Source organism: Phocoena sinus, chromosome 6 (genome assembly GCF_008692025.1).
Source record: "Phocoena sinus isolate mPhoSin1 chromosome 6, mPhoSin1.pri, whole genome shotgun sequence".
Taxonomy (NCBI): domain Eukaryota; kingdom Metazoa; phylum Chordata; class Mammalia; order Artiodactyla; family Phocoenidae; genus Phocoena; species Phocoena sinus.
The window spans coordinates 4,259,336-4,278,912 of NC_045768.1; the positions used below are offsets into that span (position 1 = coordinate 4,259,336).

The 19,577-nt window shown below is 39.9% G+C and overlaps 1 protein-coding gene across 4 annotated transcripts in view; it reads left to right on the forward strand.

Annotated features, from left to right (window-relative positions):
- SETX (senataxin) overlaps positions 1 to 19,577 on the forward strand; it is a 76,396-nt gene that overhangs the window by 16,166 nt on the left and 40,653 nt on the right. For all 4 annotated transcript variants that reach the window (XM_032633940.1, XM_032633943.1, XM_032633942.1 and 1 more), the window contains 5 exons: positions 2,176 to 2,395; positions 3,165 to 3,284; positions 7,840 to 8,011; positions 8,145 to 8,232; positions 8,726 to 12,922. In XM_032633940.1, coding sequence (XP_032489831.1) covers positions 2,176 to 2,395; positions 3,165 to 3,284; positions 7,840 to 8,011; positions 8,145 to 8,232; positions 8,726 to 12,922 — 4,797 coding nt within the window. The remainder of the gene's footprint in view (positions 1 to 2,175; positions 2,396 to 3,164; positions 3,285 to 7,839; positions 8,012 to 8,144; positions 8,233 to 8,725; positions 12,923 to 19,577) is intronic.

Consider the following 19,577-nt stretch of genomic DNA (forward strand, 5'->3'; position numbering starts at 1 on the left):
AAGTAGAAAACACCTGTATACTCTTTAGCTGTATTCACCAATTATTAATGTTTCACTCCATTTGTTCTATCATTTGCTTTCAGTTAACTACAAAGCTGTTTGTTTTCTGAACCATTTGAGCGTAGGTTGCATATATCATAGCCTTTTGCCCCTAAATATTTCAGTGTATATTTCCTAAGAATAAGTATATTCTCACAATATTATAAACTTCAGTGAATTTAACATTGATACAGTAAGGTCTGTTTTCCAGTTGTGTCATGTAATCCAGTGTACTTTGTAGCATTTTCCCCCTGTACTTCAGTATCCAGACCAGGATCAGGATTTACATGTAGTTGTGTTACATTAGTCTCCCTTAATCTGTAACATTTCCGCAGCCTTTCTTTGTCTTTTATGACAATTACATTTCTGAAGAATAGTCATTTCTGCCTCCCTCCCATTTACAAAACATAGAATGCTTTTCATTTTGGGTTTGTCTGATGCTTGCGCGTGGTTAGCCTTCGGTTATACGTTCCAGCTGGAGTACTACATAAGTGATGGATGTTATGTCCTTCTCAGGGTGTCAGATATACAGGCATGCCGTATCATTCGGCCTCTCATGGTGATGTTAATTTTGATCATCTAGTTGAGGTGTTGTCCAGTTTCTTCACTGTACAATGTCTATTTCTTAAGTACTCTAAGATCACATAAATACCTTACTCCTCACCAAAATTTTCTCCTAAATTTAGCATTACCTGATGGTTCTTCCCTGAGCCAGTTTTTCTAAGGTTGCAAAATAATTTCAACCCCAGCACTTTACATATTTACCAGTCAGCACTTGACATTGATTGTACTATAATCAAGAGCCATTTTCCCTGCTCTTCATTTATTCATCTGTTTATTATAAGTTATAGACTCATTGATTCCTTTGTATTTTTTTCGATAGCTTAAAATTCATTACTTAATTATGTTGGCATAGAGCCCATTCTTTTGTCCACTAGTTCTATGTTTTGCAAACTTTTCTGCCCATAACCTGTGTAAAAATGTTCTTCATTGAGTTCACACACATATATATACGTATGTGACCTAAACATTTCACAAAACAGTACTTACTGTTACTATGAAGGATGCCCACTGATTTTTTAAAATTTTATTTAGCTTTTAAGGTTGGTTGTGATCACTAAATTCAGTTTGTAGTGCAGAATAAATTTAAGATCACTTCCCTATGCTATATTGCCATGGAGAGGCGACCTTTGATTTCTTTTGAGGTTTCTCTTTTCATCTTTCTTCCCTTTTTTTAACTTTCTATTATGGAACATTACAAACATACAAAAAATAGATTGGTGTAGTGAACCCCCATATATCCATCACTGTGCTTCATCTGTTATCAATATGTGGTCAATATTCTGCTCCTGTTAAGTTACCGCAAATCTTAGACATCAGAGCATTTCATCCATAAAATACTTTAGTACGTGTATCAAAAAGGTAAGTGCTTTTAAAGGAAAACAGTTACATCAACACACTTATAATAATAATAATAAATATCATGTTTCTAGTCAGTGTTTAAGTGAGTGGAAATTATTATCTCACAAATGCTTTATTAGGGTTAGTTCAAATCAGGATCAAGCAAGGTTCACACATCGCATTCCAGTTGACCCTTGAGCAGCATGGGTTTGAACTGCATGGGTCCTCTTATACACAGATTCTTTTTAATAGCATGTAGTATAGTACTACACAGTTTGAGGTTAGTTGAATCCATGATGCAGAACCGGGATATGGAGGGCTGCCAACTATGTTATATTCGAATTATATTAGTGTATTCAACTACCCAGAGGGTAGGTGCCCCTAACCCATGTGTGTTGTTCAAAGGTCAATTGTAATTAGTATCTTCTGTCTTTTTTTTCTTTTTTTCTGTCATCATGGACCTTTTGGTATATTTCCTTTAAATGTCTGAAAATCATATATTTTTCCTAAAGTACTTTATTCTATATGATAGTCTTTTTCTTCCAGTTTTATTGAGGTATAATTGACATACAGCACTGTATAAGTTTAAGATATACAGTGTAATGTTTTTTTTTAAAGTAGAGTTGATGTATCTCGTGTCTTTTATAATCTGTAGAGAATCCTATTTTAACTATATGCTTGCTGTATGTAGACAGTTGTGTGTAAAACGAAGTAATGAATGTGTTATGCTTTTAGGTTCGGCGTTGGGCTATCCTGACCGCAAGAAACTTGGGAAAAGTGGACAGAGATGATTATTATGACTTACAGGAGGTTTTGACTTGCCTTTTTAAAGTCATTGAGTTGGGGCTTTTAGAAAGTCCAGACATTTATACTTCTTCTGTCCTTGAGAAGGGTAAACTGATTCTTCTGCCTTCACACATGTATGATGCTGCCAACTACAAAAACTATTGGTTAGGTGAGTGTTGTCCCTACACAAATATAATTAGTATTTTCCAATATTTCTTATGATTATCCTGCAAGGGAAGGGATCTCTTTTGGTAATCTGATCAAAATTGCTAAATAAAGGATTTCATAGTTCCCAATTCTTGTTCTGTCATTAAATTGACTATTACAACATCTTGCCTTTAAACATTTTTTATCCTAGAAATCATCTGTGTAAGAGGTACATTTTCAAGTATGGCAAATAGATCTTTTATTTAAGGCAGTATTAGATGTTACAGTATTAGCATAGCAGCTGACCTTAATAGGGTTTTGATCTATTGCAACAGAGGTTTAATAGCTCTTTTCCCATCTGTAAAATATTTCCTGGAAGAAAGAGATATTAACTTTGGTTTTCATCAGGTTGTATATTGACTTAAAATATTTCTGTCCTACTTCATTGACTCAGAGTCTTATAGTCATGTGTATATTTGGCAGTGATTAGTACTTGAAATATAGTGATCTTAAAATTTAAGGGGTTTTTGATTTTATGAGATACAAATTGTGTGGTAGTCATTTTGGAAATGGTTTTCTAACCAAGTTCGCGCCATTTTCCCTTTTTATTCAGTCTAAAGTTCTGTTCTTAGGAGGAGTTGTATATGAACGTCTCAGACTTCAGTGTCTGAGGCACTGGATACTGTTTTGTTTCGTCTTAATGCCTTGTTATTCGTTTGCCAACTAAACTGGAGAAGGCATTAGAACAGTTTTATTTAATCAATTCAAGAAAACTATACATGATCTTACAGGTATTTGCATGTTGCTGACCATTCTTGAGGAGCAAGCCATGGATTCACTGTTGTTGGGCTCAAACAAACAGAATGATTTTATGCAATCAATACTTCACACCATGGAGAGGCAATCAGATGGTAATAAACTATTTGCTGAATATTGCAATGATGGTGCACTTTGAAAATACTAGTGTCACTGTAAGAATTTGGGTGTATGATGTGGAGGGAAGAGAGTGAACATTTTATGGTTTTGGTCACAGAGTCAGAATTTTAAATTGGAAAGCACCTTTAGAGTTTAACTCAGCACCTTACTTTCATAAAAGAAGAAACTGAAGCCCAAGGAAGTTAACTTACTTTTTTAAAAATTAATTAATTTTTGGCTGCGTTGGGTCTTTGTTGCCGTGCATGGGCTTTCTCTAGTTGCGGCGAGCGGGGGCTACTCTTCGTTGCAGTGTGCAAGCTTCTCATTGCTGTGGCTTCTCTTGTGGCGGAGCACGGGCTCTAGGCACGCAGGCTTCAGTAGTTGTGGCACACGGGCTCAGTAGTTGTGGTGCACGGGCTTAGTTGCTCCACGGTATGTGGGATCCTCCCGGACCAGGGCTCGAACCCCTGTCCCCTGCATTGGCAGGCGGATTCTTAACCACTGTGCCACCAGGGAAGTCCCTTAACTTACTTTTTCACGTTGAAATACCCAGTTAGTGGTAGAATCAAGACTAGAACCTAAAGGAGGTAAATTTCTAATGACATGATAGTTAAAATTTTGCAGAAAGCTTCCCGTATCCCACTGTCTCCCTTTTGCCTGGTTTTTCATTTCACTTTGGTTCTCTAGGGTTCCACCATCCACGATGGTGGCTGCCTGCCGGCCAAGAGTGGCTCTTTACATTTACATTAATGAAACTTAAATAAAATTAAAAATTCAGTTTTTCAGTCCCACTAGCTATACTTCAAGAGCTGCCTGGTGGCTACGGTATACAACCATTTCCATCATCCCAGAAAGTTCCCTTGGACAGTGCTCCCCTGATAGTCTAGAAAGTAGGGTCTCAAATTTGTCATGTTTGTTATTAGAGCCAGCTTAATTTTGCTCATGGTTTTATTGGGCTGATCAGGGAGAATCTGTACTAGTGTTTCTAATCTTACCTTCTTTATGAAACAATGACTCAATAAAGACCAAGCATGCCAAATTTAATGAAAACATAAATATAACTTTTTACCCACATTCACTTCTCCTTAGGCAACTTCAGCGTGGATATATATTCTTTTGTGGGGGATTCTAAAAGAAATACGTAAACGTTATCTATTTATTTATTTATTTTGTGGTGCGCGGGCATCTCACTGTTGTGGCCTCTCCCGTTGCGGAGCACAGGCTCCGGACGCGCAGGCTCAGTGGCCATGGCTCACGGGCCTAGCCACTCTGCGGCATGTGGGATCTTCCCGGACCGGGGCACGAACCCGTGTCCCCTGCGTCGGCAGGCGGACTCTCAACCACTGCACCATCAGGGAAGCCCGCTAGATGATTTTTGATTAAGGTTATTACTAATTAGGGACTTCCCTGGTGGTGCAGTGGTAAAGAATCTGCCTGCCAATGCAGGGGACACGGGTTTGAGCCCTGGTCCAGGAAGATCCCACATGCCGCAGAGCAGCTAAGCCCGTGCGCCACAACTACTGAGCCTGCAAGCCACAGCTACTGAAGCCCGTGCACCAGAGTCTGTGCTCCGCAACAAAAGAAGCCACCACAATGAGAAGCCTGCACACCACAACAAAGAGTAACCCCTGCTCTCCGCAACTAGAGAAAGCCCGCGCACAATAACAAAGACCCAGCACAGCCCCCCCAAATAAACAAATAAATAAATTTATTGAAAAGGTTATTACTAATTTGCTTACCGGCATTAACTACATAAATTGTTAGTTTTTTTCCCAGTGCTTTGCATATATATTTCTGTCCTCTCCGTTAATCCAGCTCCCCAACACTCCTTCAAAATGAGTCACCTCCTTTTTTTTAAGCACCTTTTTTTTTTTAAGATTGGCATTTTTATTTATTTTATTTATAAGTTCATTTATATATTTTTGGGGCTGTGTTGGGTCTTCATTGCTTCGTGTGGGCTTTCTCTGCTTACAGCAAGTGTGGGGCTACTCTTCGTTGTGGTGCACGGGCTTCTCATTGTGGCGGCTTCTCTTGTTACAGAGCACGGGCTCTAGGCGCGTGGGCTCAGTAGTTGTGGCTCGTGGGCTCTAGACGGCAGGCTCAGTAGTTGTGGCGCATGGGCTTAGTTGCTCCGTGGCATGTGGGATCGTCCTGGACCAGGGCTCAAACCCGTGTCCCCTGCATTGGCAGGCAGATTCTTTCTTTAACATCTTTATTGGAGTATAATTGCTTTACAATGGTGTGTTAGTTTCTGCTGTATAACAAAGTGAATCAGCTATACATATACATATATCCCCATATCCCCTCCCTCTTGCGTCTCCCTCCCACCCTCCCTATCCCACCCATCTAGGTGGTCACAGAGCACCAAGCTAATGTCCCTGTGCTATGTGGCTGCTTCCCATTAGCTATCTGTTTTACATGTGGTAGTGTATGTACGTCCATGCCACTCTCCCACTTCGTCCCAGCTTACCCTTCCCTCTCCCCGTGTCCTCACGTCCATTCTCTACATCTGCGTCTTTATTCCTGTCCTGCCCCTAGGTTCTTCAGAAGCTTTTTTTTTTTTTTTTTTGTAGATTCCATATATAAGTGTTAGCATACAGTATTTGTTTTTCTCTTTCTGACTTACTGCACTCTGTATGACAGACTCTAGGTCCATCCACCTCACTACAAATAACTCGATTTCGTTTCTTTTTATGGCTGAGTAATATTCCACTGTATGTGTATGCCACATCTTTATCTATTCATCTGTCGATGGACACTTAGGTTGCTTCCATGTCCTGGCTATTGTAGATAGAGCTGCAATGAACACGGTGGTACATGTCTCTTTTTGAATTATGGTTTTCTCAGGGTATATGCCCAGTAATGGGATTGCTGAGTCATAATGTTATTTCTATTTTTAATTTTTTAAGGAACCTCCATACTGTTCTCCATAGTGGCTGTATCAATTTACATTCCCACCAACAGTGCAAGAGCGTTCCCTTTTCTCCACACCCTCTCCAGCATTTATTGTTTGTAGATTTTTGATGATAGCCATTCTGACTGGTGTAAGATGATATCTCATTGTAGTTTTGATATGCATTTCTCTAATGATCAGTGATGTTGAGCATCCTTTCATGTGTTTGTTGGCAATCTGTATGTCTTCTTTGGGGAAATGTCTATGTAGGTCTTCTGCCCATTTTTGGATTGGGTTGTTTGTGTTTTTGATATTGAGCTGCTTGTAAATTTTGGAGATTAATCCTTTGTCTGTTGCTTCATTTGCAAATATTTTCTCCCATTCTGAGGGTTGTCTTTTCATCTTGTTTATGTTTTCCTTTGCTGTGCAAAAGCTTTTAAGTTTCATTAGGTCCCATTTGTTTGTTGTTATTTCCATGTCTCTAGGAGGTGGGTCAAAAAGGATCTTTCATGTCATAGAGTGTTCTGCCTGTGTTTTGGCAGGCGGATTCTTTACCACTTCACCACCAGGGAAGTCCCAAGTCACCTCTTTAAGAAACATTCCATAATTGTCTTCACCTAACTGATGACTTTCTTCCTTATTTGAGAGCTTCCTAGACTAAGACGGCTTCAGTAGAGGATAAAAAAGTATATGAGAAGTTCTACTCAAACGACTATGATAAAAAAAAGAATCTAAGAGCCCTGAGGGAAATAAAGCAGTAAGTTCTAGGGTTGTCAGTAATTGGGTGAGTTAGAGCACTTGCCTCCTGAGAATACTGCTGAGGATGATAGGGGGTGCTAATAGTGAAGCCGTTCTGGTTCTTACTTGGAAAAAGCCAGCTATCTGTTTTCTTCTGTAGGTGGTGTATCTTTATGTGAGTGTAAAAAAATAAATCTGGAAAGAAGGAATAGAGTAAGATCTTACAAATGCTTGACTGAGGACTTCTAATTTCCTTAGAAGACATTAAGGAGCAAGTGCAGGTCTTTGAGCAGGGCAGTGTTTCGCCACTGCATGTAGAGAGGAGGGAAAGGACCGGCCATAAGAGTGTGTGAGTAATGGGAATGCCTGCCAGTTGGGTGTAATGGAGATAACAACAAAGCCATGTTGAGCCATGGGTGGATGAAGAGTATGTATCGCTGCTTCTCCAGTGGATGAGGGGTTCAGTCCTTTATACCAGCCAAATGACACCCACAATTCAGGATTTCTTGTATCATGGACTTTGTTTAGATCTGAAAATACCAAGTTTTTCTTTCTCTCCCTTCTTTTTCTACTTTACTTCTGTTATTTATTGAAGGATGGGAGTATAAAGGTCTGGAAGAAGCAGAGGAGGAAAGATTGTTTCAGGTTGGCAAACAGGATGAGAAAGTTGAGTTTATCTAGACTATCTCAGTTTGTTCCACACGAAAAAATTTCTTAACAGAGGTGTATTGCTTTAAAAAAAAAAGCAGACACTATTTAAAAGTTTGCCAGCTTTCTAAAACCTGTAGTTGGCAATGCTTTACTTTAAATTACTTCCTGCTTTGCTTTCAGTTTTGTTGCTACCCAGGTAAAGAATGCTTAATTCTCAATATAGTTTAGTGCCTTTCTCTAATTTGGCAAATTACTCCATTGTATTTCAGATGATAGTGTGGATCCTTTCTGGCCAGCGTTACACTGTTTCATGGTGATTCTGGATCGCCTTGGATCCAAGGTCTGGGGTCAACTTATTGATCCTATTGAGGCATTTCAAACCATTATCAACAATGTGAGCTACAATAAAGAGATTCAGAATATACGGAACAGCTCTATGAGGTTCGTGCAGTTCCTGTGTCAGGATGTCAAACAAGCTGTATGAGGAAGTCTACTATAATTGACTTAACAGTAGGATATTTCTCTTCTTTTTATCCTTCATTTCAGTAATTTCTATTTATTCTTAATATTTAAGGACCAGGTTCGAACCAGAGTCATATTTGGATGATATGGTGACTTGCAGCCAGATTGTATACAATTATAACCCTGAAAAGACCAAAAAGGTATAAAACATTTTGAGAATTCAGATGATATTGTATTGCCTTTATATTGTATAGACAGTGTTTTGTGTGGTTAGTTGCATTGCTGATTTTATATGTAGCTATTCTGAATCAACTGTTGCGTAAAACCTTTCTGATTGAACAGTAGCTCATGAGGAAAAATGGGCTCTAATGAGAGCGTGCACACTTTGAGAGATTAATTTTTCAGTACATTTCGGAAGGGTAGAACATTTATGGCATGAGGGAGATAAATCACATGACTAGAAATCAAAACCAACTGAAGGAAAGAGGTCCAGAGTACATGGAGGTTTTGTAAATTTAACCTTTTCATGAAACCTTAACCTCAAAATTGAACTGTTTTCAATTTCTTGGGGGTCCATATATGTACATCAAAACAGGAAAGTTGAGCAGTGTATTTTCTTGTTTGCAGCTTTTGTGTTAAACCTGTCGTGAATGGTACTTGTTTATCTGAATGTCAGTATCTCTTTCATTTTAGGATTCAGGGTGGAGATCAGCCATTTGCCCAGATTATTGTCCTAACATGTATGAAGAAATGGAAACATTAGCTAATGTGCTTCAGTCAGATATCGGTCAAGACATGCGTGTTCATAACAGCACGTTTCTGTGGTTCATCCCTTTTGTGCAGTCCCTCATGGATCTTAAGGATCTGGGTGTGGCTTATATAGTGGAGGTTATTCATCATCTGCATTCTGAAGTCAAAGACGTCCTCAACCAGACAGACGCCGTGTGTGACACAGTCACTGAGTTTTTCCTTCTGATTTTGGTGTCAGTGATTGAACTGCATAGAAATAAAAAGTGTTTGCATTTGCTGTGGGTTAGTTCCCAGCAGTGGGTGGAAGCCGTCGTAAAATGTGCCAAGCTTCCCACCACCGCGTTTGCACGGAGTTCTGAGAAGTCATCTGGAAACTGCTCCAAAGGCACAATGATATCATCTCTGTCATTGCATTCAGTGCCATCTAACTCTGTACAACTTGCTTGTGTGCAGCTGATCAGAAGTCTCCTTAAAGAAGGCTGTCAGCTTGGGCAGCAGACTCTTTGTAAGCGATTCCGGGATAAGCTCAACTTATTCCTGCGAGGAAATTTATCTTTAGGTTGGCAGTTGACTAGTCAGGAAACCCATGAGTTACAAACTTGTTTAAAGCAAATTATTAGAAACATAAAATTCAAAGTACCTCAATGTAGCACTTCTGTGGATCTGACTTCTCCAGGTAAAATGCCTCCTGCATCATATAATAAAGAAGAAAGTGAACAAACAAGGAAGAAGTCTAAAAAAGACAGGCACTGTCTGGAAAACTCCAGCCCAACATTCTCTAAAGAACCGATGAAAGCTGATGCATGTCAAGTGCAAGAGAGTATTTTCAGCAAAGCAAATAATGCCATAGAAGAGGATAATGAGCAAACTTATATAAAAGATTTGAAACTCAAAGCCCATCTCTCAGCTGAGTTGTGCTTGAAGCCGAGTAGTGAAAGGCTTGTTAATGAAAGAACTCGAGGCCAAGTTAAAATAAGTACAGGGAAGCATAAGTCTGTAAAAGAGAATTCCTCATATACCCCACAGAATTGTACTTCAAGGAATGGTCCAGAAAAGGTATTTGACAGAGGAATAATAACATCAACACGTTTGTTGACTGATTCTAGCAATGAGTCTCTGGAAAAGGTGTCTACATCAAATGAGGATTTCTCTTTAAAGGGTGATGCTCTTGGCAAAACCTCAAAAGCAAAAACTAAGGCACATAAAGATGAAATCTGTGCTAAGTTATCACATGTAATAAAAAAGCAACACAGGAAAAGTATCACTTTAGAGGAAAACCTGACTGTATCTAGCATTGAAAGTTTCTATTCAAAGAAGGATACAGGAGGTCAGAAAGGAGATGGCTTCATGTACAATCTCTCTTTAGGCCCTAATGGTATTCTGGATGATAAAAATGGAGAACAAAAATCTGAAAACAGTTTATTGCTGAAAAAGAAACAAGTACAGGAAGAAGAGTTAGGCATTTTCTCTACCCGTGAACTCAGTTGTCAAATACTAGAATGTCATGTTGGTAATAAAGATTTGGTTTCATTTACAGAAATGACCAATATTTTTGTGGAGAAAACACCTCCCTTTAAAGATCCTGTGACTGGACTTGAATCAAGAGATACGGAAATTATCAAGAGTACTGCTCAGTTTTCTTCTGATTTAAGAGAGCAAGTCCTTAGCATCAGTCCTAAGTCTGACACCTTAACAGATTCTCAGATAGACAGAGACCTCCACAAATTATCTTTAGTAGCTCAAGCCAGTGTTATTAAGTTCCCATCAGATTCAACTCAAAAAAGTTTATCCCAGCTACAAAGAAAAGTTAAAGATGATAGAAGATGTTTCACAGCCAACCAAAATAGTGTTAGGGAAACCTGCTCTGAACAGGTCATTATTATTTCAGATTCTGACGAAGAAGATGATGAGGAAAGAATTGTGGGTTTTAAGAAACACATTACACAGGATAAAACATGCATTGAGAAAGAATGTCCAGAGCAGCACGCTTCAATAGCTAACACAAACGTGGAACAGAAGGTAATAAGGGAAGAAAATGCCGGGTCCCTTTTGCAGTTTGAGGAATCTGATTCTCAGTTTTTTGAGTTTGAAAGTCCATGTGAAGTGTTTTCAGTTTGGCAAGATCGGAAACCAGGCAACAAGAATTCAGTTCAAGAGAATGAAGAAAATTCGTGCTTGACTCATGCAGGTGATACCACAAATGATTGGGGTTATGGTACAGATGATGTACCTGAAGAGGTCATTAAAAAAGCAGCAGAGGGCATTGAGGAACACGCAGAACCACACAGTAGTAGTATTTCTGTTGAGAAGTTTTGTGAGATTGAAGTAAAAAAACCCAAGAGAAGGCGATATCAGAAAGCTGCTATGGCTGAAGATCCTCTAAGGCCTTCATCTCCTGTCAAAAGTGAGGACCAGTCTGATATTCTTAATGAGGGAGATGTGACTGAAAATGATTTTAAAAGTATGGACGTAAGGACTACAACTCCCAGTTCAAGCGTTCAGAGAACCACTACGGTTTCCCTGAAGAGGTCTCCACCAAAGCTTCGCTCTTATTCCAAACGTGTTAGGAGAGTCTCACTTTCTAAAACTCCTAAAAAAACACGTTCGGATACCAAAACAGGGCAGAGTAAAAGTTCAAATTACCTAAGTTGTAGAACAACTCCTGCTATAGTGCCACCAAAGAAATTTCGCCAGTGTCCTGAACCAACTTCAACGGTTGAGAAACTTGGTCTGAAAAAGGCTCCTCGTAGGGCATTTGAGTTGTCCCAGCGATCTTTGGAGTGTTTAGCTCAGTTACGTGACCATGGCAAAACTGTTGGAGCAGTTGATACCCGGAAAAAGACTAAATTAATTTCTCCTCAGACTCTCTCTGTCAGAAATAATAAGAAACTGCTGACAAGTCAAGACCTTCAGCTGCGAAGGCAGCTGAGACCCAAATCACAGCGTAACAGACAAAGATGTTTTGATTATCAGAGTACAGATACAACACGAGCAGGCCCACGTGGAGCACAGAATTCTGACAAATGTGTGCCAGAATCAGATACGTCAGATTATAGCTATAAAGGAGGAGTTGAGGTAACTGCTAAAAGTAAGGAAAAAGAGTTAATAAAATGTGTGTCTTCTGAAACAGAACCCATGAAAGCAAAATACGTTTCTCAGGGAGCTGATGACACTTGTCTTTTGAACCAGTGTACTTCTGTAGTATTAAATGGAGAAATACCAACAAATGAAATAGTTGTTTCTACCTCAGGGGACCCTTTAGGTGGAGGTGACCTAACAGTACATCATTTAGATGTGGCAGCCTTGAGAGAGGGAGATCCTGAATCCAGCAGTGACATAGAGGAAGATAATATATTTTTAACACAACGTGATCCTGAAGATATGGATTTATGTTCACAAATGGAGAAAGAGAATGATAAACTCACTGAAGTAGTTCATGGAAAAGATACAGTCCAGGTAGAAGAAGATTCTGTGAGTCGGCCTCAGTTGGAATCTTTGAGTAGCACAAAATGTAAATACAAAGATTGTGTTGAAACACTGAAAAACCAGGGTGAATACTGTTCAAAACACTCTGAAGCTAAAGCAGCAGATGAAGATATATTTCGTAAACCTGGCTTGCCTCTCTCTGCATCTAAACCTTCGAGACCTCCCACTGCTAAGATTTTTAGCTCCAGTAGTACTTCGCGAATTGCTGGTCTTTCCAAGTCTTTGGAAAATACGGCATCGCTCTTACCAACTCTGAAAAATAAGTCAAGTGGGGTACAGTCTGTTTTGAAAGTACCGCCAGTCTCTCTGGTGTCCAAGAAGCCAGTGGCTGAAGTGAAGGGTTTGTGCAACGTTCTCCATTCTCATACTCCAAATAATTCCAACAGGCAAGGCTACAAAGTTCCATTTTGTGAAAACAGATCTTTTTCGGCTTCCCCTCCAGTAAACGTTCTCTTGTCAGCACAGTCCATCTCTGACACCTTCGTTAAAGAGGTCTTAAAATGGAAATACGAAATGTTTGTGAACTTTGATCAGTGCGGACCCCCGTCAACTCTGTGTCAGTCCATCTCAAGACCTGTGCCTGTGAGATTTCAAGATGGTGGAGATTATTTTAATGTGTTTTTCCCTTTGATGATGCTGAATACTTTTGAAACAGTAAGTATATGTTCTAATCGTATACGTTCAGACTTTGAAATTACCTTTCTTTACCGTGCTGAGTACGGCTAAAATAACTGAGCACATTTTGATTTAGATGTAGCTTGTAGATTTCATGTTGAACGGACATTGCCCGACACTGTTCTAGTTGCTGGTGCTACAGAGGAAACACTTAAACTCTGCCCTTCTGGAGCTTACAGACACAATTCAGAGTGCTAATGTACCAAGTCCAGAGGTGGCACAGGAGGAGGAAATGTTTTTCGGTGTAAAATAAGGGAAGACTTCTCAGAGGACATAGTCTCTCATCTGCGTTTATTTTTTTGAAAAGTAGTGTAAACCTTTACTGAAGTTTTCTTGAGGAGGTAGCAAAGGGCAAGTTACACTGATCAGCACAAAGCAATAAATCCCAAATTTCTCATCTGTCTTCCCAACTTCTTATGCCTCATAGCAGCCTTTAGCTGCCTCCCTACCCCAACACATCCCATTCTGGTTCTTCTCTCTTTCTTACTCCCCTGGGATTGGATTACTGGGATTGCCAAGTAAAATATAGGATCCCCAGTTAAATTTGAACCTCAGAAAAACAGTAATTCTTTAGTGTAGACATCCACTTGCACTTGGAAGGATGTTTTTGGTGTTCTCAAAGCAGGTAGATTTTTACTTTTTTTCAAATTCCTTTAAAAAAAAAACCCAAAACGTGAGCATGCAATGAGACTCTTCAAAACCAAGAACGCTGAGGTAAATAACCACGTATTCAGTCAGGAGATACTTGGGTGCCTGATACTTGCCAAGTACTATCACAGACCTGGGGCGGTAACGTGGTGAACACGACAGGCAAGGCCTCTGCCTTCTGGGAGTGATCATTTCAGATCAGGACCAAAGGCTCTAGAGTGCTCTAGAATGATCTAGAACAAAAGGGAGCAGGCACGGTGAGACAGCCTCTGTGAGCGATGGTATTCACACCGAGACCAGAGTGAGTAGAAGGAGTTGGCCATAGGAAGTATATCCCAGGCAGAGAGACTGCAAAGATCCAGCTTAGAATTGTTAAAGGCAAGGGAGGTATACTGCACAAAGAGGCAAGTTGGTGTCGATGTATGCCCTAAATTTCAGCCATTGTCTTAAGAATTATTTTACTAGTGTTTCAGAAACATTAGAAACAACTAATTGATAAAGGGCCTTCAGTCCGTCTCCTTAACAACAATGTGAAATGGTATTACAAGAATCATCTTCTTACCTTACAAAAGTGTTAGTTCAGTGAACAGTGTATACAGTTAAATAAGCTGGGGAATATACAGAGATTTTCTTCATTTTGAAGCTTATTTTTTTCTTGAACGTTTATCCTTTCCAGAAAACACTAAATCGCTTAGAAGCCATTCATAGCCCTTAAATTTAGGACACATATTTGTGATTTTATTTTTCCCTTAGTTAAGAAGTATTTATATGTTTATCTTTAAGATTTCTTCCTTCAGGACATTTCTGTAGCCAAAACCTTTTCAAAACAGAATGAGCACAAGTTCCGTTGGTATATACACAAAGTTCAAAATAGTCAAATACTTGTGGAAGACCCATTATAAAAAAAAAACAGCAGCCACTCTCACCTCCCCAAGTAATTTTTTTTTTTTTTTTTTTGCGGTACGCGGGCCTCTCACTGTTGTGGCCTCTCCCCTTGCGGAGCACAGGCTCCGGACGCGCAGGCTCAGCGGCCATGGCTCACGGGCCCAGCCGCTCTGCGGCATGCGGGATCCTCCCGGACCGGGGCACGAACCCGCGTCCCCTGCATCGGCAGGCGGACTCTCAACCACTGCGCCACCAGGGAAGCCCCCAAGTAATTATTTTTGATCCTTGATGGATCCTTTTGTTTACTTCCATATTTCTAAATAACATGCCACTATTTTGACTTGTTAATTTTTCAGTTCTAGACATTTTCTGTAGTTACCCACTACAGGAAGTACCCTCTCTTCCCAGCCCTGTGTTCACACACACCTCTCCTGTTTCCCCATCCTCACTATGGAGTAGTCTTGTAATTTTTAGATCAGTGTTTGTTATTATTTTGACGATATAAAAGGTGTCCACGGCTAAGTCATGTGGTAGCTGTAACTACTTTTTGTTTCCGACTCCTTGCTTTCTCTGGATTTATTGTTTACTTAATTTTCTATGAACGTATTACTAAATTAGCTTCAGATTGTCTCTTGGATTTGTAGGTCTCTCAGTATGATCAGGCACATCAGATAGTTGATCAATTTCATCTTCTTGGTTTAGGATGGTTAACCTGAAATGCTCACCATCCTCGTCCTAGGGCTTGCATTTCCTTCTTCCTGTGTTGGATCTCTGTCTCCTGTACCCAGGGTTGTCTGTTTTTGTCACCCCCTCACTTTAGTAAGGCACATCCTTCAAACTTCCTGAGAAAAGAATGTGTAGGAGATAAATTTTGAAACTTTGCATGTCTTAAAATTTCTTTCTATTTTGCCATCTCCGTCTGTTGTCGTCGTCGTTCTACTTCCTTGGAGACTTTCTCAGCGTCCAAGTCTATTGAAAAATTTTTGAGTGTATTTTTAGTTTCACGGAACTCTTGTTCTCTCATTATTCCTTTTTATAGGATTCTGTGCTTTCTTCATGTACACAGTATTTTTTATTACCTAAAGTTAATTAATGATACGTTTAAAGTTAGTTGAAAGTTTTCCTCTCTTTGCATCGTGCCTGTTTTCCCAGTTGCTTTTTTCCTATTCATTTTAGTGTCTACAGAGCTTTCATGTTAACTCCTTTCTTCACGTGTCTAATGATTTTTGGTGGTTTACTCACACTTAAGAACAGGATACTAAAAAGCAGATTGGAGCATTGTTCATAATAGCCAGAAGTTGAAAACAACTGAGATGTCCATCAGGAGATGAATGGATAAGCAAAACATGGTATATGCGTACAGTGGAACATTAGTCTACTATCAAAAGGAGTGACCCGTTATATGCACTTTGACCTGTTCTTTGATGAACCTTGAAAATATTATGCTAAGTGAAAGAAGTCAGGTACAGAAGGCCACATATTGTGTAATTCCATTTATATGAATTTTCCAGAATAGGCAAATCTGTAGAGACAGAAAGTGGATTAGTAGTTGCCAGGGGATGGGTGGGGGGGCGGGAGTTAGGACTGACTGCTAATAGGTATACGGCTTGTTTTGGGATGGTGGGAATGTTCTGGAATTAGATAATGGTGATGGTTGCACAAAATAGTGAATGTACTAAAAACACTGTAGTGTGCACACTTTAAAGTGGTGAATTTTATATTGTGAAATATATCTCAACTTTTTAATGCTATAAGAAAAGAGGATGCATTTAAATAATGACAGGTCAAAAGAGATGCTTAGGAAAAGAGATACTTTTACTAAAATGGTCCTTTATTACTTGCACTGTGGAAGTCAAATGTGATCTGAAGGACACCATCACGTGGTGAAATCCAAATTAGTTTCATTCTTTATATTAAGATTATATGCTTAGGTATAGTTATAATCTATATTTTGTTACACGTAAGATTTTAAAACAGATTAGAAGCTCTGAGTGAAAGGGATAGGCTTGTTGACCATTGGCATTTTATTGGGAAGCCTCATCCCCACCCTCATGTCACTGTTCTTAGTCTTTTTTTTTTTCCCCCTCTTAGTGAGGTCAGATTTCCCCAAGAAGAATCTTCAGATCGATTGCCTGGAAAGCATAGGCCTGATGGGGAGCTGACTGTGGGGTGAGGGTGGGGGCAGAGGGAAGGGTCCAGGCATTCAGTATATAAACATTTGCTTCATTCCTTTTTTTAAAATTGTTTTATTTTATTTTTAAAATTTATTTATTTATTTTTGGCTGCATTGGGTCTTCGTTGCTGCACGCGGGCTTTTCTCTAGTTGTGGCGAGGGCTTCAGTAGTTGTGGCTCGCGGACTCTAGAGCGCCGGCTCAGTAGTTGTGGTGCACGGGCTTAGTTGCTCCGCAGCATGTGGGATATTCCCGGACCAGGGATCGAACCCGTGTCCCCTGCATTGGCAGGCGGATTCCTAACCACGGTGCCACCAGGGACGTCCCCCCCCCCCACCTTTTTTTTTTTTAAGTACCTTATCCCCTCTCTGTCTGCTGCCCCACAGCCAGAGACTGTCACACTTTATAGAGATGAAACCACTATAGCTTTTTGCTAGGAGCAGGGAGGGGCAGTCTCCCTTCAGCCCTCCTCCTTCTAGAGTGTATGTCAGACGCTTCCTGCTTAGGGTTCAGCTTCTTGGACTTGCTGAGTTAGCTAACCATTCATCCATCTGCTTACCAGCTTCCCAGATTTTGATACTTTTGCCTCCTCTTCTGTTCTCTTCATCCTAATGAATTAATCCTGTTGTGAAAAATCCCTTGGGTGTTTTAGTGGGGTTTCAGGGGGAATGAAAGGAAATGCCCGTGTCCAATCTGTCATCTTTACCACGAAGTTTTATCTTGTTCCTTTTTTTTTAACCATGTAGTGAAACAGCATTGTTTTAGCATTTCTAGTTTATATAGGCCCACATTTATTAATGGTATTATTAATATACCTTGATTACTTTTTTTTTTTTTCCCCACTGTAACGTGTGGCTTGTGGGATCTTAGTTCCCTGACCAGGGATTGAACCTGGGCCCTCAGCAGTGAAAGCGCTAACAACTGAACTGCCAGAGAATTCTCAGATACCTTGATTACTTTTAATTTTTTCTTCTTTCTGATAAGCCAGAGACTGTGGCATCAACCACAGTCTTGGGCCAAGGCTTCTTACCCTCATTTGGATGTAATTTGACTTCATAATATTGTTTGTTAATGGAATGCTGAAGTGTGTTTAGAGTCCTTTGACAAAAATGCGGTTGGTATCCTCTTTAGGACATGAAATGCAGTGTTTGGTTATCCAGTTATTATGTCTTATTGTAGGTGGAATGCAATGACATTGCGTAGAATTATCCCTTGCCCCAAAGGGAAACGAACAAATTCAACTTTTAGAAATATGAGTCTCTTGAATTAAAAAAAAAAAAAAAATCCCACAAGGACTCAGAGGCAAAAAGTATACAAATCAATTTTCACAGCAAAGTAAAGGAGCTGTTACAGTGGAGGATTCCTGGACTGAATGTCAATATTACGACATAGTGTGAGTGTGTTTTGTGTTTGGTAATTGCGGTCATTGTTGCTTTTTGTTGTGGTCATCCATTTACAATGCTTGGCGTCAGTTTATTCATCTCTTGTAAAAATAAAATACAGTGTGTGTGGGGAAAAAAAAAGAAATATGAGTCTTTTGTGTACTGATGTGACTGATAGAGGATATATTAGTTTTTAATCCTTACGTTTAACACACAAAAGTATTAGATAAATGTGCACTGTTTTGACAGGGACCAATTTTTTGGTCAGTTTTTGCGAATACTCTTTTTTCTTAAAGTTTCGGTTTGCAGTCCCCTTCTGTTACCTGTGTGTGCATGCATGTATATGCAGAGTGTAATTGGCAGGCGCTTTTTAGGTTGTGTAGACAAGGAGCAGGCAGAAAGGGGGCTCTTCTGGAGTACCAGCTGTGATTCTTAGTGCCCAAACCCCTTATAGGGAGATTGCACCGTTTTTTAGCTAATGTACAGTTATAATTTGTTCTGTGAAGGAAACAAAACAGGTTGATATGATGAGCGACATTGGGAGGCTGCTTTTGAGATCGGGCTGAGAGCCAGGAGAGGAGGGTTTTGTGCAGAGGAGGGGGGAGGGTCAAGACTATAATGCTTTGAAGTAGGCCCAACTGAGCATGTGTGAGCAAAGAGATTAGGCTGATGTGGCTGGAGTAAGGTAACTTAGAGGTAAAGGGAAATGAAGTAAGATTTGAGAAATCAGTCAAGAGCTGGATGGTATACAACCCTGTAAGTGCAGGTTGGGGTTTCATTCTCAGTACAGTGAGAAGATGTTGGAGAATTTTTAGCTGGTTGGTGTTTAGGCCGGGGGAGTAGAAATATGTAGTAGTTTACTTTTTTAAAAAAAAAAGAAACATTCTTAGTTGCTCATTAGAGAGTAACTGTAGAAAGGTAAGCATAGATGCAGTAGACCTGTCGGGGGCTATTACAGTAGCCCAGGAGAAAGATGATGGTAGCTTGATCTAGGTGGCAGCTTTGGAGATAAAGAGAAGTGAATGCATTGGGCACACATTTTGGAGATAGTACTCAGTACCTCTCTTTTTATATATATATAAATTTATGTTATTTATCTTTGGTTGGGTTGGGTCTTGGTTGATGCACACAGGCTTTCTCTAGCTGCAGGGAGCTAGAGAAACTCTGCATAGCATCCCCCATTATCAACATCCCCTACCAGTGTAGTACATTTGTACAACTGATGAACCTACATTGACAAGTCATTACCACCCAGAGTCCATAGTTTTCATTAGGGTTCACTCTTGATTTGTACATTCTAAGGGTTTGGACAAACGTATAATGACATGTATCAGTCCTTTAATATCAGAGTACTTTCACTGCCCTAAAAATCCTCTGTGCGCTGCCTGTTCACCCCTCCCCCATCTCACCCCTAGCAATCACTCATCCTTTTACTGTCTCCATAGTTTGCCTTTTCCAGCATGTCACATAGTTGGAATCACACAGTTTGTGGCCTTTCCAGATTGGCTTCTTTCACTTAGTAAGGTGCATTTTAGGTTCTTCCATGT